A 23889-nucleotide genomic window follows, 5' to 3' on the forward strand; every position below is an offset into this window, starting at 1 on the left:
TAAGGTGGCCTGACTAAATATAAGGAGAAATATCCAATTGCTTTTATATAAGTTTTATGATGTGTTACATCTCAGAGTGAGTTACTGTGAATTCAGGTACTGTGACATTTTGAGTACTGCGGAGAACTTATTTCAGACATTATTTTAATGTTGGAAAGTTTTCATCAGACTGAGTTTGAAAATTAAGGAGGAGGATTAAAGCATAACGTGTGATCCAGACATTAGAATGCAGACTGAATTCATCAAGTTACATCCCTCTGCTTGTTTTCATCACCAGCACCAATCTGTACCAATATCTGAATGATGAATAATTCTGAAGGCTGGTGACTTCAAACAAGCAAAGAAACATTTATCAGCTTGTTCCATTTGTGGTCTTGACAGGCTGGACCTGCTTTGTCCAAATATTAATTCCTTTAAATATAAACCAATTGGGCATATCTGACCTCATCTTGCTGCTCACATATTCAAGCAAGAAGTTCTTAAGTGTGTTTGACAGGGTGGTTGTTTGTTTTTATTATATATTGTATTTTTTTCTTTTTGGAGCTTGTGTAAAAATTTAATTTCACCTTGGAAGCAAATACAGTATAATCTAATCCAGGGGTAATCATTCCAGTCCTGGAGTTCTGCGGTGGCTACAGGTTTTTGCTTCAACCAAACTTTTCATTTAGAAGCCTTTTATTTACTACTAGCAAAATACCCGCACTTCGCAGCGGAGAAATCGTTTTAAAGAAGTTATGAAAAAGAAAAGGAAACATTTTAAAAGTAACGTAACATGATTGTCAATGTAACTGTTTTGTGACTGTTATGAGTGTTGCTGTCATCAAGGATTTAATTATCATTATTTCTTTCAGTCAAGTTCGTATTTGGAGGATGTGTTGTGTTCAAGTTACATTCCGTGTTTGTCAACCGTTGTAAAGATAACAGGTTTCATTCATCGAAGTGTTCACTACCCAAATCGGTACTTGTGAATCTAAGATGTTTAACAGGCATTCCCGGTATTAAGTTGTGGATTTGCCTGCGAATATTTAGCGGCAGCATGTCTATGAACTTAATTTAAACTTAAGCTTTACACCTTGCTTTCCTATTGATATGTCTACAAAGGCTTGTTCAGCATCAGAGGGTTGTTCCTTTCCTACTGCATCAATAAGCAGCTTGTCTTTGTCTTCATCTGAGACATCACACACTGCATGCACGGGTTTACCTTTCCCAGTCCTGCAAAGTCAGTTCACGTGAGCCGCTCGGAGTACATGCATCGAAGGTTCTCAGCTGTGCTTGTGCAATCTTGTGATGTCCACGGCTTTATTTAATGTTAGCTCAGACCCGGCACTTAAAAATTTCTCTCGCACTTTTGCTGAGTTTGTGCCAAACACTAGTCTATCCCTGACCATCTCATCTTCATCTGCATAAGCACAGTCCTTCACCCGCGAATATTTAGCAGCAGCGTGTCTATTGGATTGCTGCTGACAGACGGCCTTATATGGACAGGCACTCAATTACGTGGGAGGCGTGATGATGGGGGACGCAACTCCACCTCTCACGGCGACCAAGCTGCAGGCTATGGCCATATTTATGTACATAAGTAGGTTCCAGTTATGACCGTTAAGCGTAGAATTTCAAAACAAAACCTGCTTAACTTTTGTAAGTAAGCTATAAGGAATAAGCCTGCCAAATTTCAGCCTCTTACCTACATGGGAAGTTGAAGAATGAGTGAGTGAGTCAGTGAGGGCTTTGCCTTGTATTAGTATAGATTAAAGTAATATGTTTCTTTGGCTTAGTTTTAGTTAAATCCTCTGTTACAATCCAGACCCTTAATTATCTATTTTAGTTTTAAACTGCTGTATTTATATTCTAATTTTTGCCTGTTTCCTTAACCAGCCATCAGTTAATAATAAGGTGCATATGACACTGGAATTGGCAACTCTCTAGCTAACCTGCTACCATGTAACCTGTGTATGTGCATCAGGAAGTGTCCATGTTAATACAGTGTTTTGAAATAAATGAGAGGGAAGGGCCACAAAACATTTGGATTCTCAGAAAATGAAAAATCTACAATGTGATAAAGTTGTGTCTTGAAAGAATGAAAGCACTAATAAGGCATATAATTAAATAAATACAATGTTTCATTATCTGGCCTGGCTTCTAATTACAAACAGTTTGGAATGAAAACCCCAAGCCACTGCAGACCTCCAGGACTGGTGTTGAGTACCCCGATCTAATGTAATCTAATTTTTTATCCATCACATGATCATAGAAATGAAGAAATCATCTTTATCTTTGATGCCACTTAACTCAGACAATACGTTAATGAGAAGTGTGTATTATATGAAGTCTTGTTTATATAACGTATTTGTGTGACTTACCGTTATCTGTGAATTTGTACTTCAGCATTTCATGTTCTCATTTGTTTCATGCAAAAAATAAAAAGTGCATAAAGAACTTCAGAACACTATTTGAGATGCTGTACTTGGTACACTTGGATCATCCCAGTTGCGCTCAGATTGATACTTTTTAAATCGGCTACATAAAAAATCAAGGACCACACAATAGAAGACTTTTTAAATAAACAACTTTCTTCAGTCAACAGTTAGAAAAGTACAGTTTTGTAGTACAGCTTTGTTGCATGTAGAGCAAATATTGATCATCAATGTGCACAAATTTTACTATCAAACTTATACAGAGAAATAACAGTTTAGTTTTAGTACACTTAAAATGTTGTAAACAGTTGGCAGGTGATGAGAGAAACTAAAATAAGTTGCGGTCATCTCAGACAGGTTAAGTGCCGAGGATCAGCTTAGGCAGGTTCACACTACACAACTGTTTGCAACACATTCTTTCCTGTGTTGCATTTGTATCGATACTTTCCTCTTAATCATGAACGTTTTGACATAATATGAATCAAACTTTGTAAAAGACATCAACTGTCACAATGAACATGACACAGATGTACAGCACGCCATAGGTATCCCATCAGCCCTGTATAACTTTAGTCTGTTTCTCCCATTGATTTTTCAAGTTCCTTGAGCTTCTTCACAAATTCTTGGGCCTCTCTGTCAGTACTACGTGCTTCTAGCATTTTCAGGATGGGCTTCTCTGTATGGAGCACACAATGGAAAAACACAGTTAGGGTGTTGAAGCAACAAATACATTAAGCGTCGGGCACAAACTGCGGTTTCAGGATAAGCCCAAGCAGATTTAATTTCTTACATGTATATAAATATCTATAATATGGTGGGTAAATACATGAGATTTTATTACATAAGTAATCAATATGCAACATTTGGCAGTCTGCACCATTTCAAATGTGAGTACAGATGGAAATGTTTCATTTTAGCTGTTTTTTTCTATAAGGAAGTCCTTTGTTGTTATCAGACCCCTGAGTGAAAGTCCAGTTGTATTTGTAATTAAGTGGCTTCTGTATTCTCATTGTAAATTACAAAAAAATGCACATTGTGTGCCCTATTATTAATAAGTGACATTTATTAAACTAAATTTAAAATAACATTATTGAAAGAAAAATATTGAAATTGCATTTCACAATTTATTGACATTTTTCTGTACACTGTATATGTCAATGTACTTTTTCATGTGTTTTTTTCTAAATTGCTGTCTTTATTAATTTAACTTGGCATAAATGGTATTCCATACCATACAAGGTAAAACATAAAAACTCACTTGAGAAACTCATATAACAAAAAACATTATTTGTATGTCCCTAATTATGTTGTTATTCATGGCATCAGGATGATGGAAGGTTGGACACTGATGTTTGATATGATATGCCTATAGCGCGTAACATTTGTATTTGTACAGCTTTAGGTACTGTAATCATGTAAAGGTTTTGTATAAAAAGCAAAAATGATTTGAAACAGAGTGGCTACAATAAGGAAAGACAGGAATTTGTTGCTGCTATGAGACTTCTTATACTCCCATGCATCCCCAAACTCAGTCGAAATATTCCTGGTTTAATTCACTAAATTGCAAAAAGAATAATTTGAAAGCCTTGTTCCTTGGGCAGTTTAGGCTCAAGTTGGTGATCTGCCATTTAACTTCCATAGTGATGACAACGTCAAGTCAGCATAGCATAAACCTGTGACAATTTGGTTGCAGCAACACGTGATTGCATTTCTGATCCTCCCCAAGTGTCCTTGTATTAGAAGCAGAAACCAAATCTGATTCATTTTAAAACTCAAAGGCATCTTACCACTGGGTTTGGGTCTTGCCAGGTGTAGTATCAGAGGTTGGGCATTTTTCACTCCTCCATGTGTTGTCGGCTTGTCTGAACCACAGCAGTCTGTTAATGACAGAACAGCTTCACCAGCAAAGTCATTGGCTGACAGCCAGTCGTGATCCATAATGGTGAACAGGATACAGGCAGACTTTTTCTTGTGCTGCTCCTGAGTAACATGGCTGTGAAGAGACACGTACAACAATTTAAGAGAATATAGTTTGTATGCATATGAGATATGGCTGATAAAATCTAATTCTTTTATCCCTTTTTATGTAATGGCTATTTTTTTCCAACTTTTTAAATTAGAATAATCTTAAATGTGTCTTCCACAAGGAACATACTATTGTATCTCTTTCAATGCAGAACACAACTCTGTCTTTTTAAGAGATTTTTTTAACAGAAAAAACGCATTTGTGGTTGGACAACTTTATATGGTTTGCTTGTAATCATATGCTTATTTTAGAGTGGAAAGCTTGTTTTCCCCTTTAACTATACATCAGTGCCTGGGGTCAGGCAAAGAATACCAATAACAGCAGGGGCCTCATGTATAAACGGTGCGTACACACAGAAATGTTGCGTAAGAACATTTCCATGTTCAAATCGCGATGTATAAAACCTACATTTGGCGTAAAGCCACGTACTTTTCCACGGTACCTCATACCCTATCGTATGCAAGTTCTCCGCTCGGTTTTGCAAACTGCCGGCTCCCAGCGTCAAAGCAGTACTACTGTTCCTGTGTGTTTACTCTTTATTTTCCTGACACGGCTTTATAAATACACTGAAACTAACCGCATATTGTTTATTAGTATAATGCATCTGATTGTAATTAACCTGTAACAATATAATGGTCCAGGGAACAGCCATAGTATTCTACATACCATAACTGCTTTAGCGTTGTTACTCTCACTGCACCTTTTTCTTCTTTCAGCTTCTCCCGTTAGGAGTTGCCACAGTGGATTATCTTTTTCCATATTACTCTCACTGCACCACTCGGAGTATTTTTATCACTGTATCTGAGTGTGAATCACAGCAGCAACTGATTGCATAGAGAATTATCGGTATACAGCATCAAGCCCACGCTGTCTCAGCCACGGTAAAACGTTTCAAAGCCTTTCCTGTACGGACCTCGTGGTTCAGAAACAGTTTCATCCCAAGAACTATAAACGCATTCAATCAATTGCTCCTTGTAGAACTGTTTGTACTTATAAATACAATCACCTCACTGTAAACTTGCACTACAGTTATAATATTGCACAACCTGAGCCACTTTATAAAGCGCGTATTTTCACGTATTGTTCCTGCCTCGCGCTGTATATTTACTGAGGCTGGCGCAACACTGGAAGGATAGAATGATAGCATAATTAAACACGTACTATGAAGATATTTCAATGTTCCTTAAAAGTTTTGAAGAATCGTCGTTGTAAGCTTAAAGATGGCTTAACGTCTATTACAGAGCTGATTGTGTGGCGATTGGGTATTTGGGGAAAGAAAAGTAACGACAGGAATTGGAGGTTAGTACGTTTGAAAGAGACAGTACTGCTGCAATAAATTATTTCATCGAAGGTCGTGCATGGCGCAGCAGCATCTTGTGTGAGACATGAACAATCACTGCGCCACCGTGTTCTTATGTTTAATAACATGCTTTCATTCCAATCATCATGAAAATGATATCACGTATACGTCTCAGTATTTTAATTATTCAGAGAGCTGTAATATCACGAATGTAATGGATTTTGTGTCCTGTCGGAGAAAGAGAAAGAACAGAAGTACGTAGTGATTCACACACACAAAGCACATAGAAGATCAAGTACAAAACAAGTCATTTAACATGCTACTTTAGTTACGATGGGATTTGAGAAACTAGTACATTAAATGATTTTAAGATGAAGTTTATGATGTTCTACTTTAATGACAAAATAAACTATGTGATTAAAGTGAAAATTTCGAGATTAAAGTTGACATTTCATGTTTTTTTCCCCACTGTGTGCCTAATTTTTTTTCTGTACCCTAATAAGCTATCATATGACACTCAGACACATGGTGGGCTACAACTCGCCTTTTCATGGCGACTTTGATATGTGACTTCTTTTTTATTTTGCCACTGTTCGACTTTGTGAACCTTGTTTACACCACTGTTAAAATCAACAAATAGTATGCTTTTCTTTTGACTCCACTTGGTATTGGCTGAAATTCTTATATTTTCCCCCGTGCTTTTCCCATTGTCTTTTCACAGAATGCTGAGCTTAAGGGCGATTTATATTGATTTGCATATTCAAAGAGGCGTAATTCTGGGAGGAGTTGGGGCGGGACAGCACGCGCATGCACGAGTGTTACTTTTCACGCTGACCAGGATTTATGTAGCGGAAGAACACACAGATTCCTGCATCTGGATTTTTCTGTGCGTAAGCACATTTCGGCTTTTGTGCTTGTTATAGTGCGAATTCTACGCACAGCATTATGCATGAGGCCCCAGGAATCTAATTATAGGCTCTGACAATAATTGTAAAGCTAATATTGCATAGGTTGAATATTTATATTTATTAAAGAACCTTATAATGCTATATAAATGTATAGTTATTCTTATTATTAAATAGACTATGACATGGTATTGGATTTACCTAAAACTAGGTATACATTCAGTTCTCTTGATCAGTACATGCCATTTTACTGCCCCCTCGAGGTCTTTGCATATCATTGTACGTTGTTTTCCCCTGCTCTGACTTAAGTGGGTTTTTTTTTCTCTCATAACCTTAAGAAGGAGAAAAGTTTTTAAGACAAGTAATGGATTCTAAAATTAAATCTGAACCCATCCTTTCATTTTGACATAAGATATTGTTTTCAGTTTGAGACCAAAATAAAGTACTGTATCTGACTCTTCTCATCCTGAAAAGGGGCCATTGTGCCTACTGGAAAATATACCTAATACTCACAACACAAAAAGTTCATCAAACACTGGATGTAGAGTTTTGTGTTTCACTTGTGTTCGCTGACTTCTTGACATTGGAAATATGTGGTGGGGACACACCTCTATGATGACAAATGGGTCACTTAAACCTAGAGAAAAGCAATCAGACAGGTTATTTGCATAAAGGTTCCTAAAATAATGTATAAAAGTATTAAACAGTTATTATGGTGTATCACCTACCATTGGCATCTAAAGCGATGAGATCTGCTGCATGCAGAATTTCAACATAAAGTTTCTGTTCTGAGGCTTCATAGTAGCATTTGACACTAATTCTTCCATATCTACTTTGCCTCAAAGTTTTCTAAAGTAAGTAACAACCAACATTAAATTTTTTTTTGTAGAATAAAGATGGATATATTTGAAACAAACTCTGTATTCATCACTAGCAATCATTAGGAATATATGTGTCTTTCCCTATTTTGCACTTAGTGCACCCTGAAAAATGCTTTATACCACTGCCAATGCCAATTCGTTTTTTTCCATAGATTTCAGCTGCCAGTACACCTATTGATGCACTGCTTCTTTTCCTTAAGTCAGTAACTACATAGTGAATTATGAATAACACATTCTAATATATTCACACATTGAAAAGACGTTTACTACAATACAGTCTACAGCTCTCGAGTAACATGGACCTATTCTGCTGGTTTACTCTGATTTAAGTCAACAGAGACTTGGCAATCACAATACCTGAAGAGCTATTTTTTCTGTGTAATATTGCTCGATGAGTTCATTGGAGGAGCATTTATTCAGCCTTAGTTCTTCTTCCAACATCTGAAAAGATAATCCATTGTCACTTTGTTTTTTCCTGAAAGGTCAAACAATATTCTTTTGTGGCAGTTCTTTGTCTTTTTTTCCTGTATTAAGTATTAAGAGGTTATAATGCTATAGTTAAGAGTGTTGATTGCAAACAAATGCATTCGCCACATTTTCCATCATTTAGCTCATTTTCAGTTCTTTTAAAAGCTGTATCCAAAACTAATTAATGTGACTTTGTTTGCTATAAATGTACAGTAACTAATTTGTGCAGCTTTTTTCATAGTTGCTATTAATGTTAAAGTCAAGTTCTTCCTGGTTTCTGTCAGTGCCACCTTTTTATTTTTTCCTGTTTTTACTGTTTTGACTATTTTGTGCAATACTCCTTTCTGTATTATAATTTTCTTTGATGTTAATTGTGCTATGTACAGATTTTATTATTCTTTGCCCATAAGTCAAGTGGTATTACTGTGCAAAACATCATTTGGGCATTTCTAAAAAAGCACAGGAAATTCAACATTAGTTTATTATCTGTAGTACTACTGGATTGGTACTAAAATGTTGACGATACAGAAGAAAATAATGGTTCTGCACAGAAAACAATGCAGTGATATTCATAATGGCCATACAGATTTCTCAATAACCATCTACCTTCATTTCATATCAGTAAATACTGTAGGATTGTTAATCCAAGAACAACTGTCCTGCAAAAACAATTACAGTAAATACATACCTTGTATTCCTCATTCTTGAGTTCTTCTACTGGGAGACCTACACCTTCAGCATGAAAAAACTCCACCAAAGCCTGGAACAAATAACAGAACATGTGGAATTATTAAATTAGTTATGAAAACTGCAAGATAATACTTAGTCATAGATTGACTTTAAAATATCTTTTGCTACTGGTATACTGTCATCTGATAGTTGGAATCAAGCTTTGCAATTTTTATTCTTGAATGGAAGATCTTTTTTTTTTTTAATGCATATTCATTTTCCTCAGTTTTTAGGTTTTTCCAGAAGCTGACATGAATACAAAGTATATTAGACTTTTATCAATTATGTTACCTCAACAGTATAATAGAATCTTCCATAAAACTCTAAAGACACTCCTCTGTTCTCAGCCACTGTATCAAGGATGAGCTTTAGTAACAAAGCCCACAGACCTTGTAGAACTCTGCAAAGAAAATCAAAATTAGCTCCACTTTCAGTCCTGAGGCTCTATCACAACAGGATGTTTATCCTTTTCTCACAACAATTATGTTACTTGCCAAGAATATAAAATCTCAGTTATCTCAGCTAAGAGACTCATTAATGACATCACAATCTATACTAAAATAAGCTGTTAGATTCAAATGCAAACTAATCAGCCAGTGTACATCACTGCAATATTAATGCAGGTAAACATATTTTTGTTTTCCTGAAATGCCAGTAACAATTATATTGCACAAAATTCCAAATGTAATTTTGACTGTACTGTATTGAATGCTTGTCCTACAAAAAGATGTAAGGCATTTTCACAAATATTCTCCAAAAATCCGTTCTCATTCATAAACAGTTTATGGTACTTGCCTAATTGCCTTTTTGTTTAATGTGGGAAAGATTTTGGATATAGGGTTAATATGGAGATGTACCCTTTATTAACTCTGTCCGTATCCATGCATGTGTGTGTATGAGTGTCAGCAGCTTCAAAGTCTACTTTTTTCAATAAACCGTAGCACTTAGTGTTAAAGATACTGTATCTTTGAAGGGTTTCCTGGATAATTCTGTATTGGCCATATGTGTCCTACATTATGTGGAATGATCATGCATGTATTTCTGAGAAGTGTGTGAAGGAATTAAAGTCCTATGAATAGTAAAATTGATTATATTTTAAATTAAAATAAATACTACCTCATCTAAATGCCCTGTACTTTAACTTATAAGTACAATGGAATATAAAAAATGACAAATAAAAAGATAAGCAGTCATAAGCTAAGCATATTATCTAAATATATTAAGACTTTGGTACCCCAGCTGTAAGTCACAGTTAACTTAATGCATACTATTTAATGCTTATAATTACAAGACAAACAGATCTTGTCTAATCAAGTGCAGAAAGAAGTAAAAGCAAATATACCTGCTAAGGTTCTCCTTTACTAAAGAACCGCTTAGTATAATTAAGGTATCATCAAGGTATTTCATCAAGGGGGATATGGCCTGTAATAAAAATGTAAATTTCAACTGTAAAATAACAGACATTTGCATTCAACTGCAACAGTTCAGTTTCAACTATCATTTTAATAACTGTAATGGAATAAAAGTATGTTTAATGGCTGGCCAATTCATTGTTTCTAGTAAAGTCTAAGAGGTAAAACAAGTTAAACACTCGCATGAACCTAAACTTTGGAATAAATGAGTGCTCTAATGCCAAATTTCAGTGGGTATTAATATGGCAAAATGCAGCCAATAAATATATGTGAAAATCATTGCTTTGGATAATTGTAAAAGAGACTTTAGAAGTAACACACCGGTCTGGTGCCTGATTATGTACTCTGATTAGGTGCATTTCTGCAACTACACTTCTGGTAAGTGGCACTCATAATGGTAGCATTACAGGTGCTACAATGAAAATTTTCCACAGATGTTGGACAGAATGAGACATCAGGAAACAATGGCAAAAATTGTGCATGCAAAAGGACACTGCTGATTTGGGAATGTCCTGGTGAGCATGTAATGTTTTATCCAGGTTTATGGGATATTTTGAAGAGGGGGCATTGCTATACTGGCATAATTACAGACCACATACTTCTGTTCACTATTTCTTCCTAAATTTCATGGACATATGCAAAGATTTTATCTGCTGTAGACACAAGGGCGTTGTGTCTGTGTGATCTGTGAGAAGATCCTGAAAAGTGTTTGTTTTTTTTTTGTTTGTTTTTTATTTTTAAGTAAAATAGATGTTACTTTTTATAGAAAAGTATTTATATTGTTTCTAAATATGAATTTCCAATTCCAGTTACTTTTTCCCACGCCCTCTGAGAATTCCACTTTGTTACTCGTATCATTAAATCATGCAACTGCAGTGGCAACACTTTTTAAAAATCCTGAAGCAAAACAGCAAAGGAATGAATATGAGTAAAAGGAGCAAATGCAGTTACTGTCTTTACAAAGATGTGCTGGAAATTAAAGTTGCTGATTAATACTTTGATGTAGTTGCAAGCAGCTCAGTTTTTATTCAGGCCATGGCATAAATTTACTTTTCCAGCAAAATATAATGTCTTTTTACTGCAATAGGATAAACACATTAAGTACTTACCTCATCATTATGAATGGAATCTGGTGACAGGCTGATATGTTGAATATATTTTTTTAAATCTGCCACCATCTGCACAGAAAAAGAATATATCTGTAAATTGGACTCACATGCAAAGTGACCATGCTGCAGAGGACATGCATTGCATAAGTATATGCCAGCTCGTGCATTTTCTGGCAGTGCTGAACGTGATGAGTATAACCTTGAAAACTGCCATTTAATACTTGGTATGATTCAATGAATTTCACTTAACCAGCTATTATTAAGTAGTAAAAGTATGGAAAATGTGTCTTCATGTACTTAAGATTTGTTAAATCACTCTGAATAAATTAAGATGTATAAACAGTAGAAGCACATGCTTTATAGCAAAGCTCACTTTCTATATATTTAAAAGGGCCAAAAAATAGTCATGAACTACTCGACATGAAGATGCCTGTAGGACACTTGCCTTGTCAGTCAGATGTGCAATCATGCGCTTAGCTTCCCTCCTCAAGTCCACATCAATGTTCAGCAGCTGAGCACTGAGGGCTTTGTGAACCTGCTCTTTACTGTCAGCCCCACTGGACTCTTCCATGGCTGCTTCCAGTGAATTCCAGTCAAGATCTCTGGGGAGATTGCAAATGAATCTTCGAACATGTTCAATGTTGTTTAGAGCGATGCAGAGCTAGGTGGAGTAAGGTGGAGAGATGATAGAAATAAATCAAGAGTTAAAGTAAAAATTGAATTTAGCAATCGTTTTTAAGGCTCAGCATTGCAGTTTGGAGACTAACAACATTTTCTGTAGTACTTTTAAATTTAGCATGCGATGTCTACATAGTTTGCATATTAAATTACTCAGAATGAAGAGGTGATTGCTGATAATGTGCTGAGAAAAACATCTCACTGCCAGGGACTAAAGCAGCAAATACAAGTTGATGGCTTGCTAGTGTGGCAAATGAATTGTTTTATACAAGTATTTAAATCTCCCATCTTTCTACATAAAGTCTTGCTCTGTTTGCACTCCTCATATTGACTACATATGCAGAGTTGAGGAGACCATACCACCACCAGACGTTTGTCATTCAGAAACTAATAAAAATATAATTTCAAAATAGATCATTTTGATTAGTGACATAAAACTGTTACTGTGTGTCTACATGGGTATGACCCGCAATAGACCTGTGCCACTTCCACAATTGGTTCTTGCGATTCTGACTGGTGTTGCGAGAATACGCTTAGTACTGGAATAAGTGATTTCAGAGAATGGTTGACCGAATGAATGAATGAAAGATAATACACAGTACAACACAGTATGTTTCCTGCTCATTAGGCTTGGGTGTATATATTGACTTCTTTTTATCTTGGAATGTATGTGACAATCAACTTGAACTTAAATGAAATGCAGAGCCAATCTTCTAAGACCATAAGCAATGAGACAGATAGTCCTTAAGCATTCATAATATTATGTTATTTTATTTTGGTTTTGGAACAAACATTACCTGATTGGTTATACGTTTGCTTTCTTGACCTTGCTGGCCTCGTTCTGTTTTGTGTTTTATTAGTTCTGAGTACCAAACCACTGCACTACATATGTCCTGTATGAAGAAAAAGGAAATTTCACATTAATTCTTGACAACAGCAGAAATGTTTTGCTTTGACCCCCATTATAAAAAAAAAGGTAAAAACATGACAACTTAACGCTTATACTGCTCCTGGTAAAACTGCAAATATTTTATATGAAAAAGTAAGCACACCTTTCATTTCTGTTGTTTTACAATATGGATGATATGTAGTGTTTATATTTAGTCAAACACGGCACAGTACATAGCATCCAAATAGTTCAGGTTTTTGGTATCAGCCATACAGAGGACATTGTTCCAGAAGTCATGTGGTTCATTCAGATGCAACATTGTAAACCTAGGCTGTGCTGCCATTTTCTTTTTGTGGCAAGGAAGCTTTCTCCTGTCTCATGTTCAAGTGGGATGCCACAAATACGAACCCATGTAAATTATATTACTCATGTTAATAATTGTCTGAAGATTGCCTTCAGTAAACATTATTCATTCAGAACTGGCTTTTAAAGTTTTGGTATACGTTTTGAATGGCTGAATATATTAGCCTTTGTCCAGTTTATAGGTGTCTGCAGTCTTTCATGGAATGGCATTGTTTTTTTTCACAGCATGTCTGCATTTCTTCCACCACGGGTCCACTACAAAGCTGTGTGTGAGTGTGTTACACACTGTTTGAAGTTGCTGCATGACAATGTGTGGACAGATGCTGCGAATTAATGGAAGATTCTCATGCATGTTTAGTTTTCCTGTTAAATGTAGGAGGAGAAACATAAAAGCTATAGATTTCCCATCACACAGGTTATTTTTCAATTTAAGTAGTTCAAATGACCAGACATACTATGCCAATATGTTTGCTAGCTTTGCCTTAAGCAATATTAATTTCAGAACCAAAGTATAAACAGCAATGCACTTATTCTTTGTGGTTCTTGTCATCTCAAAGGGCGTAGAGTATCTTTTTTCCCCGATTTTGTCAGGGTTCACGGAGAAGTTTTCATTGTCACAAGTGCAAGGACGGTGAACTTGTTTAGTGTTTCTTTGTTTAAATTCTTTTGTCTCCCTTTTGGCTTTGGTTGAACACTGTTGTGGATGGCTGTATACTGTAGTTACAGTCTCTGAGGTTTCACAAAGTGCTGCATTTCTGCTAGAATAAAAAGTCTTTTGAGAGTTGGTGATCGGTAATCTCTACTTCAGAGAGAAAAATGCATTGCTTTTAGGTATGACTTGAGCACCTTGTTTGTATTTAGCAAGGCCAGACTCAATGTGTCACCCACATCTAACTACATTACAAACAGTCTTCTGCTAGATTATCCCTTAGAACTAAAGTTTTACTCTAGCCTTGGCAGAGCCTAAGCAATAGGTCCTCTGCTATGGAGCAGAAGGTAAACCCAAGGTTACTCTGCTGCAGAGAAAGCAACCAGCTGGTGCTGACACAGGGTTATAAAAGAATGAGTGGTCATTTTAGTATAGTGACGTCCCCGAGCCTAGATATACTAGCACAAGTTTCATTTGACTGCCTACCAAACAGAGGCCAAAGTAACAGTTCCACAGAGAATTCAGACTTTGGCTGTAGTGGTTGTCTGATGTCATTAAACAGGAGTGGGTTGGGGTTTGGCCGAGGCTCAGGTCTGCAGCTGTTGCAGTAGTATAATGACAGAAAAGAGTGCAATGGTACTTTGTCCTACTATCCTTTATATCCTTACATGAACACCATACTTATTTTTCTGATGGTAGTATGAACTAAAACAATTTCCATGTTGACTGTTGTAAAGCGCCTAGGAGGGTTCTTGAACTCTAGTTAGGCGCTATATCAAATACAGGCCATTTACCATTTTACATAGGCTGTAGATTCCTGGATGTAGCTTTTGGTTTCTTTGCAGTTTCTCAAAGTATAAGATTATGTCTCGGATAACCACTCATGGAAATATTGTCAACTGTCTTGAATGAGTGACTTTTAAAGCAAGAATAACAGCTTTGAGATGATTCTGAAATTAGAATTACATTACCTTTCCAGACTGATGAGAGATAATAATTGCTTCTCTGAAGTGATTGTAGATAGCTTTTACCATTGAGGTGATGTTAACATTAGCCTGAACAAGAACAAACTGCCAACAGTTTTATTTTTAACTAGTTGTACTAGCTCTAAGTAATCATCATAGACTCAGTGTATTTGGTGTTAACATTTGCAGTTCACCATATATTGGAATGTATTTTGTAATGCATGTAGTAATAAAATACATTGCAGTTTTCATTCTAGCAGATGGTGCATCACAAACATTAGCACAGCATTTATGAATCTCATACCAAATGGCATATAACAGAGACATAGCAACAGGACAGGCATACAGATGCACAGACACTTGCGCTTTTATTAAGGTTGGTTTGCTCGGAGAACATGTTTACTGAAATGTTGATGTGCTTTATTGTGTTTAAATAAAAGCCCTCATGATTACATTTAACATAAAATTGTTGTTTCATCCCATGGAGAACAATTACGCCATAGATGATCTTTATTAGAATTAGCCTGAAATTACCAAAAATTGTCAAATTGTCACTGTTTTAAATTTGGAGTGCAGTTTTAGGTTTTGTCCAGATATAACCAATGTTGAACAAATAGGAACATTCTTGAATCATCTGTTCATAAAATATTTCTCCAAAACTCTGAAGGATTATCTAAATACCTTTTGGCAAACTTAATTTGAGCACTGCAATCTTGTGAATAAATGGGGGACTTTACCACAGCTTAGATTTTTGCCCAATGTCTTTCTGGTGAAGCACTCGTAAACACTGACCTCAGCACAGGTAGCCATGGGATTACTAGATGCTGAGCTCAGTTGAAGCTCATGCTGCCAGGAACTTTGATATTTCTATTCTATATGAAAACGTGAGATTACAGATTTTTCTTGGTAACCACTACAAAGAAAACAAGTAAGTACTCGATAAAAAAAATAATAATTTGAATGGAGTATTTATTTAATGTGTGTGCTGCCTATTGTCTGCCATTGTAAGAATAAAACCATTTTGAAAGCATATTCCAAAAATAAATGCAATGACATGGAACAGTGACTACTATGCCTTTGGCAATAAACTACCAGATTACAGGTCTGTGTGTTATTAATATTAATTTTAGTGAAAATTATGCTTGGCATTAAAAAAGCTCACCTCAAACCATTCTAAGGGTGGAAAAGGGATGGGATCACAAAAAAATAAAAGGCTGTGAAGATGTAGGCTGGTCTAAAAGATACTACAGTTTTCTGAAGTAAATTAGCATTAAGTTGAAGGTTTATTGGTACACACTCCTTTTACTTTCTCTACTATATCAAATGTCTGTCCTTAAAAGATGTTTTCTGTAGTATTTCTCTGCAAGTTTATTTACGTCTTCATTAATATAATCCTCAGTTGAATGCATGTAATTTTTAGAGAACAGAAGACTATTTTGTATACATGTTTGATGACACAACCCTTCTGTTCTTTCACCATTGCTCGTTCATAATATACATGATTAGAACAGTAAAGAATGAGCTAAGAGTAGCACTTTGTGTTCCTCAGCAATACTAATGCAGCCAGTATTCATATTCTCAAGAGCCAGTTTAGGTGTTCCTAAAATAGAGTATGCAGAACTAATACCTCTTGCGTTCAATAGTATAATATTAACAGTGCTGGACAGAATGGTCAGTTCAGGTTGTTATGCAAAACCAAAATTAGCAAGCAAGGCTTCATGTTTTCTTTTTGACATTTTTTGCTTAAGAGATAAGGATTTAATAATGAATGACACATGTGACTTTTTGTTTTTGTGTACACCTGACTAAGACTGACTTGTATGTTTCTGTCCTTTCCCCTGAAAATCTTTCAAAGATGTGCATGCCAGTTTGATAGGGCTGCCACTTTCTCAGCTTGATGATCAGAGCACACATAGTAAAAGTGACATTAACGTGTCATCTTCAACAATCATTTGTGACAAAAAAACTGCTTATATTATATATTTTTTTAAATCCATAACATATTATAAGAAATAAATATTTTTAAAATTGGCCATTTCAATCATAATGGAGACCTCCTAAACTTTCATAAATAATACCTTTAGGGAAACTTGTGTCTAATTCAGGCAGCTGAGCAACCACCTGGCTCCAAGTATTGTGCACTTTGATTCAAATTATAATGTAATATATTATGATAACTGATGAGAACATATCTAAAATGTGCTGCCTCTGTGACTATATATATATATATATATATATATATATATATATATGTGTCACCTTGACATCAGTCATAATTTGCTTACATGATACTGTAAATAGATCAGTAGAGGATGCTGTGTGCCTGTGGCTACATGGCATTCTTCAGCATTTATAATCAGACAGGCATTGTGTGGATTTTCTTTATTTCACAAAGATGATCAATCAATGATGATGTCATTGGCTATCTGATTTTCTGTATGACAGGAAGGAGATGGTGGAGCTGAAGAACAACATCTCTAAGCCCCTTACCCTTAGTCTTTTTCACATGAATACAATTGAGGAAGAGTTCTGTAGGCCTCACACAATTTTTGACTGTTGTTTCATACAGTAATAAAACCCATAAAATAAAATAATAAAACCCAGCCACCAGGGTTATAGAAGCAATTGCGGTCTTAGTGCCAGTCCCAAGCCTGGATAAATTGGGGAGGGTTACATCAGAAAGGGCATCTGGCATAAAACCTGTGCCAAATCAGACATACAGATGAGCAACAGAATGTTGATACCGGATCAGTCGAGGCCTGAGTTAACAATGGCTGCCATCGATGCTGCAGAGTATCAGCAGAAACTATGCTACTGCTGGGCAAAGAAGACAAAGAAGAATAAAAGGGGGAAAACGGATTAAAAGACAGTAGGACAGGAGGAAGGGAAAGACTGCAGAGATGGAACTTTGAATGTTGGCACTATGACTGGTAAAGGGAGAGAGCTAGCCAATATGGTAGAGCGGAGAAATGAAGATGTACTGAGTGCACAAGACACAAAGTGGAAAGGGAGTAAGGCCAGAAGCATCAGATGTGGGTCCAAAATGTTCTACCATGGTGTGGACAGGAAGATAAAAGGGGTAGGGGTAATTGAGACGTAAAAGTATGTCAGGAGTGTTTTGAAGGTGAAGAGAATGTCTGATAGAGTGATAAGCATAAAGTTGGAAATCAAAGGGGTAATGTTAAATGTCACCATCGCGTATGCCTCAAAAGCAGGATGTGAGATGGAGGAGAAAGAAAATTTCTGGAGTGAGTTAGATGAAATGGTGTTGAGTACACCCAGAGAAGAAAGAGTGGTGATTGGAGCAGACCTTAATGGGCACATTGGTGAAGGCAACAGTGGTGATGAGGAAAGGTGATGGGCAGGTATGGTGTTAAGGAATGAAATTTTGAAAGGCAGCTGAAAATTGACTTTGCAAAAAGGATGGAAATGGTGGAAGGGAACACATTTTAAGAAGAAGGAGGAACATGGGGTGACATGTAAGAGTGGAAGAAGGTGGACACAGGTTGACTATGTCCTATGCAGAAGGTGCAGTGTGAAAGAGATTAGATGGTGTAAGGTGGTGGCAGGGGATAACGTAGCTAGACAGAATCAACTGGTGGTATATAGGATGGATTTCGAGATGAAAAAGAGAAAGAGAGTAAAAGGGAACCAAGGATCAAGTGGTGGAAGCTGAAACAGGAAGACTATTGTGTGAAATTCAGAGTGGAAGTGAGACAGGTGCTTGGTGGTGGTGAAGAGAGGATAAATGATTGGATCACCACAGCTGAAGCGGTAAGGGAGAGAGCTAGGAAGGTGCTTGGTGTGACATATGGACAGTGGAAGGAAGACAAAGAAACTTGGTGGTAGAATGAGGAAGTACAGGAAAACATAAAGAGGAAGAGGTTATTGAAAAGGAATTGGGATAACCAGGGAGATGATGAAAGCAGACAAATATACAAAGAGAGGCGCTGCAAGGTGAAGAAAGAGATAGAGAAGACTAAGGAAAATGCGTCATGTCGAGCTATATAAGAAGCTTGACAAAAAGGAAGGAGGAAAGCACTTATACCGATTGGCCAGGCAGAGGAACCAAATGAGGAAGGATGTGCTGTATGACAGGGTGATAAAGGATTCAGAGGGAAATTCGCTGACAAGTGGGAAGAGAATGTCGAAAAGAAGGAAGGAGTACTTTGAAGAATTTATGAATATAGAAATTGTGAGAGAGTGTAAGTTGGATGAAGTGCAGACAGTAAATCACAAAGTACCAGGTATCAACCAGGCTGAAATGAGGGAAACTATGAAGAGGGTGAAAAGTGGAAAAGCAATTGGCCTGGATGATATGCAATGTTTGTTTTAAGAGTGTTGATGTAGAAGTACAGAGATGGTTAGAAGGACTTGAACTGCATGTTTGTGGACTTAAAGAAAGCATATGACAGGGTGCCAAGAGATGAGTTATGGTACTGTATGAGGATGCAGAAAAGTATGTGACGATTGTGCAGGATATGTAAAAAGACAGTGTGACTATGGTGAGGTGTTCGGTAGGAATGACAGGCTGGTTCAAGGTGAGAGTTTGATTATGTTAAGGATCAGCTCTTGAGCCCCTTCCTGTTTGCAATGGTGATGGACAGATTGACAGATGAGGTCAGATAGGAGCAATGGAGACTGAAGCAGAGAGGTGAAGAAGAGAGTGCAGGCAGGTTGGACTAGGTGGAGAAGAGTGGCAGGAGTGATTTGTGATAGAAAAGTAGGAAAGTCTATAAAACAGCAATGATGGTTTGGAGATGGTGGCACTGACAAAAAGATAGGAAGCAAAACTGGAAGTGATGGAGTTGAATGTGCTATGATTTTCACTCAGAGCAACGAGGGTAGACAGGTTTAGGAATATTAGAGGGACAACACAGTTACAACAGTTTGGTGACAAAGTGAGAGAGGCTACATTCAGATAGTTTGGGCACGTGCAAGGGAAAGATGAACTGTCAGGCAACAGGTAGGCCAAAGAGGAGATGTAGTGAGAGAAAACATGAAAGACAGTTTGTGAGGCAGAAAATAATTAAAAGACAGGAATAGATGGAGATGGATGATCTGCTGAGGCGACCCTAAATGGGAGCAGCTGAAACAAGAAGTTTTATACAGTAATAATGCAAAAGAACTGGGCCAAATGATGTAGTATTAAAAATCTGAATTTATATATCAAGAAAACGAATTGGTGGTGAGCTTTAAGTAAGGCAAAGATAACTTTAACCCCCATGTACGATTGATGCCACTGATATTATCACTGAGCAGTAACAACATACAAATCAGAGTAGCAGTGTTTTTTCTAATTCCCTGAATCACAGTGCTCATAAAGCCACCTATCTTACAATCCATGCAGTGTTATATACACTGTTAAGAGACTAGATGAAGTTTTGAATAGATGTTAGGCTCTCAATGTTTTACTTACATCAGTAAGACGTGTCAAAAACACAAATGCTCCTGCTGCGTCTGGCCAGGCAAGCTGTACCCAGAACTCCTTGACCTCAGTCAGACAAGAGGTTACATCCACAGCTGAGCTGCTATGTTTTGATAGTGTATCCACATGCTCCATCTACAATAAAAAAAAAAAAGTTTATAAAGAACTGTACGTTAAAAGGCACCCAGGTGTAATTCAGTTTCATTTGGAGATAAGTGTATTTGCCTTTTTTATGGACACAGTGATTACACAATGTAGCGATACATGTGAAGGTCACATTAGCTTTTCCTCATAGAAACACAATAAAAAGTGCTTTTTCCTAGTATAAGATATGAAAGTTGAGTAACAGAAATTTTGTGTACATCAAAGTCTTTCTAGTTATTCTTGAAGGACTCCACCCAGATGTATAATATATAAAACAGAAAGGGACAGTTGTTTCAGCTTTGTATCATATTGTATATGCCAGTGATGGCGAACCATTTAGAAACCAAGTGCCCAAACTGCAATCCAAAACCCACTTATTTATCACAAAGTGCCAACATGGCAATTTAACCTGAATACCACCTAAAACTGAACACCAGCATAACCAAGGAGCTAGTGGTGGATTTTAGGAGGCCCAGGCCCCTCATGGACCCCGTGATCATCAGATGTGAGTGTGTGCAGAGGGTACAGACCTATAAATACCTGGGAGTGCAGCTGGATGATAAATTGGACGGAACTGCCAATAATGATGCTCTGTCTGTCTATCTACTGAGCTTTTAGTTTAGAAAAGCAACTCATACATTAACATCTTTTGTCTTAAAAGAAAAACATAATAACAGAGCTTTCAATGATACAAACAACTTTTTGTTGAAAGGTAAAAGTTTGCATTCTGTATGCTTTTGAACAATTAATGTGCTTTTTGCTGTTGTATGCTTGCTGATAATTTGTCTAACCTTGGCTCATTCTTTGTAAGTTTGAGAGCAACACATGCAGCACTCAGGTCATCTGTTTCTGGTGTCAGATTTGATTTAATTCAAAGCTGAAAACAGCTGCGCACAAGCATAAGATGTTCCAAACAAAGTAAGGAAAGCAATCTCAAGTGCCTTCATTGACTTAAGATTATTTGGCAGAGAATTCCACACTTTAAGGATTTCATTTTCATAACTAACTGTACTGTCCTTTGTCATCCCTTCGATCCTCTCAAGTGTTTCACGCAGGTCTTCCCTATTAAGCTCCGCCAACCCCCCACCCCCCGCTTCTATTATATATTACGGGGTCGTGGATCAGGTGTGGCGATTAGCAACTCCTAGCAATAATTACAGATGTGGACGACTCCTCACCTGTGCACTTAAGTGAGGACTGCCCGCGTCACAAAGCTCCCGGAAACCGCTCCGGCCACTCTACCATAACCCCCTTTAAGCCGCGAGTGTGGCAATTATCTGTTAAAACTGGCCTTTTCAATTTTGAGCTGTGGACCCGCTATACCACATCCCCTCCAACCCCACCACGGAATCAGACTCAAAAGGCTGCAGTCCGTGCCGCACCCTCAAGCAGCATGTGTGTCGCCCACCTTACCCCAGACAGGAGAGGAAGGAAGCGCTCCCATTGGGCTGCTGGGCAGAGGGGCGGGTGATGTGAGAAAAGTCCTCCGGAGCGGTGAAGAGGGGGAGCGGTGAGGGGAGCAGCCCGGCCCCGCATTCCTCTGGCTTTATAGTAACGAACTCTGTGCTCGGGCGACGTCGCGCGTGCCCACTGAGAGGGCTCTGAGTGCCCCCTTTGGCACGCGTGCCATAGGTTCGCCACCACTGGTATATGCAGTCACCCCTAAATGACAAAATGTTGACAGATACTCCCCACCTTTGCATGGCTAAATGGGGCAGAAGAATGAACTTACGCAGCTGAGCTGTACAACAAATAATGAGTTGGTACACCAAAATGGAAGACACAGACAGTAGCATTTGATGGAATTTGCCAGTCAAGCAGTAGCTACCACTCACTCAGTCAGCAAATCAAGGCTGGACAGACAAACAATATTAGAGCACTCCACTGGCAAAACTTTATAAAATCTTCTAACACATCTACCTTGTCCACTTCAACTGCTTTCTTGATTCTTTCACAACATTTCTCATGAACAATCTGTAGCCACTTATGGATGAAGCTCTGAAACCAGTTATGGAATGATGCCAGAGAAAGGCATTTGCTGTCCCTGTAGGAATACCAAGTTAATATGTGACTGTCATGCATGCATTCATTGTTGATATGCTCTCAATAAGTGGTATATCCCACTCCTGTACTGACTTTGGCATTGTAACATAGAAGCCATTGTTTGTACAGAAGAAAGAACTTGAAGACAGCATGCCTTGAGTTTTAATGTGCATTCAAATACAATGTTATTCAGGCTGATGCCAGTAGATTACTTTTAAAATGAAAGCAAGGACTGACTTTCATATAGGCATATTACAGACAAGTAGCTGTGGGCCTGAAGCACTCGCAGTAACAGCTAAACAGATGTTTTAAGAAGAACAGGTCTACTACATACAAGGGAGCAGCAGAAAGATCTTACTCTAAAAACATGATTAAAGTTACACATTACTTGATTTGCACCCTGACTTCCACATTGGAAACCAGTGTCAGAATTTTTTTTCTTGTGTTGCATAATAAATACTAGATAAAAAATACTAGAAAATTAATTATTTAGCAATTCATATAATGCCATAATACAAAGGTTAAGCCAGCAAGTCCATACACAATTTTGGAGAAGTTAAATTAGTTTAGATAATACTGTAAGCACATTAATTCTACTTACAATCCTTCATCAAACTTGTTATCTTGGTTTCCCACTTACTTTGTAGGCAGGAATTCTTGAAACTGTTTCAAAGCTTTTAAGGTGATGTAGAGTTCAAATAATGTCTCCCCCATACTCTGCACCAATTTGCATCCTTCCTGCTCCAGCATTCCACAAACCTTCTCCATGGCAGCACTAATGTCATCTGCAGCCTGAAACAAGAATGGATGGCAGTAAGAGTTCCATATGAGATACTGTAAGACTAAGTAGGATACATTTACATGTACTTATTTAGCTGATGCCTTTATCCAAGACGACTTACAACATTTATGATACAGCTGGTTACATTTCTTTGATTTTCCAATTGGAGCAGAGAAAGGTCATGGTCACATAGTGTCAGTAACGGGATTTGAACCCGCAGCCTCAGGGTTTGAAATCAAATGCTTGCTACAATCCCCCCAATCTTAATACATCACAGATTTTCAAAATAAAAAACTGTAAGGGTTAACAACAAAATGCATTATAATTTCGTATTCAAACATATCTGCCAGCATTATAAGCTACTGAGTTCTAATATGCAAGGCACATTGGAAGTGATGCCTTGATGAGATGTAAAAACTGTTTTGAAATAATTAACTAGTGAATATGGTGATCACACACTACATTCTACACAAATAAACCTCATTAACTTCTTTGCATTTTCTATCTGCAAATAAAATAAAAACTACTGCAGTGATGATTTATGTTCATTCCAAGCAAAGTCAGAAATACCCTTAATTTAAGACCATTACTCACTTGCACTTAGTAACTGAAAAATAAATCATTTTATTTTCCATGCATAGAAAAATATTCTCCCAGTATCCATAGGTTACATGCCGGGGGTTTACATTTTATTGTGTATTTATA

At 37.2% G+C, this 23889-nt stretch overlaps 1 protein-coding gene across 3 annotated transcripts in view; it reads right to left on the reverse strand.

The window, feature by feature from the left end:
- Positions 1-2549: 2549 nt before the first annotated feature.
- baiap3 (BAI1 associated protein 3) overlaps positions 2550-23889 on the reverse strand; it is a 142611-nt gene continuing 121271 nt past the window's right edge. For 2 of the 3 annotated variants that reach the window (XM_039775309.1, XM_039775310.1), the window contains exons 21-34: positions 23044-23195; positions 22281-22404; positions 20208-20351; positions 12720-12815; positions 11690-11905; positions 11245-11313; positions 10066-10145; positions 9015-9123; positions 8683-8754; positions 7884-7967; positions 7374-7494; positions 7159-7282; positions 4202-4407; positions 2550-3090 (exon numbers count right to left, since the gene is read on the reverse strand). In XM_039775309.1, coding sequence (XP_039631243.1) covers positions 2984-3090; positions 4202-4407; positions 7159-7282; positions 7374-7494; positions 7884-7967; positions 8683-8754; positions 9015-9123; positions 10066-10145; positions 11245-11313; positions 11690-11905; positions 12720-12815; positions 20208-20351; positions 22281-22404; positions 23044-23195 — 1704 coding nt within the window. In that variant the 3' untranslated portion in view covers positions 2550-2983. Of the gene's footprint in view, positions 3091-4201; positions 4408-7158; positions 7283-7373; positions 7495-7883; positions 8002-8682; positions 8755-9014; positions 9124-10065; positions 10146-11244; positions 11314-11689; positions 11906-12719; positions 12816-20207; positions 20352-22280; positions 22405-23043; positions 23196-23889 lie in introns of those variants that run through there. The other variant, XM_039775311.1, reaches the window with a different exon arrangement.

The sequence above is a fragment of the Polypterus senegalus genome, chromosome 13 (genome assembly GCF_016835505.1).
Source record: "Polypterus senegalus isolate Bchr_013 chromosome 13, ASM1683550v1, whole genome shotgun sequence".
In the NCBI taxonomy this organism is placed as follows: Eukaryota; Metazoa; Chordata; class Cladistia; order Polypteriformes; family Polypteridae; genus Polypterus; species Polypterus senegalus.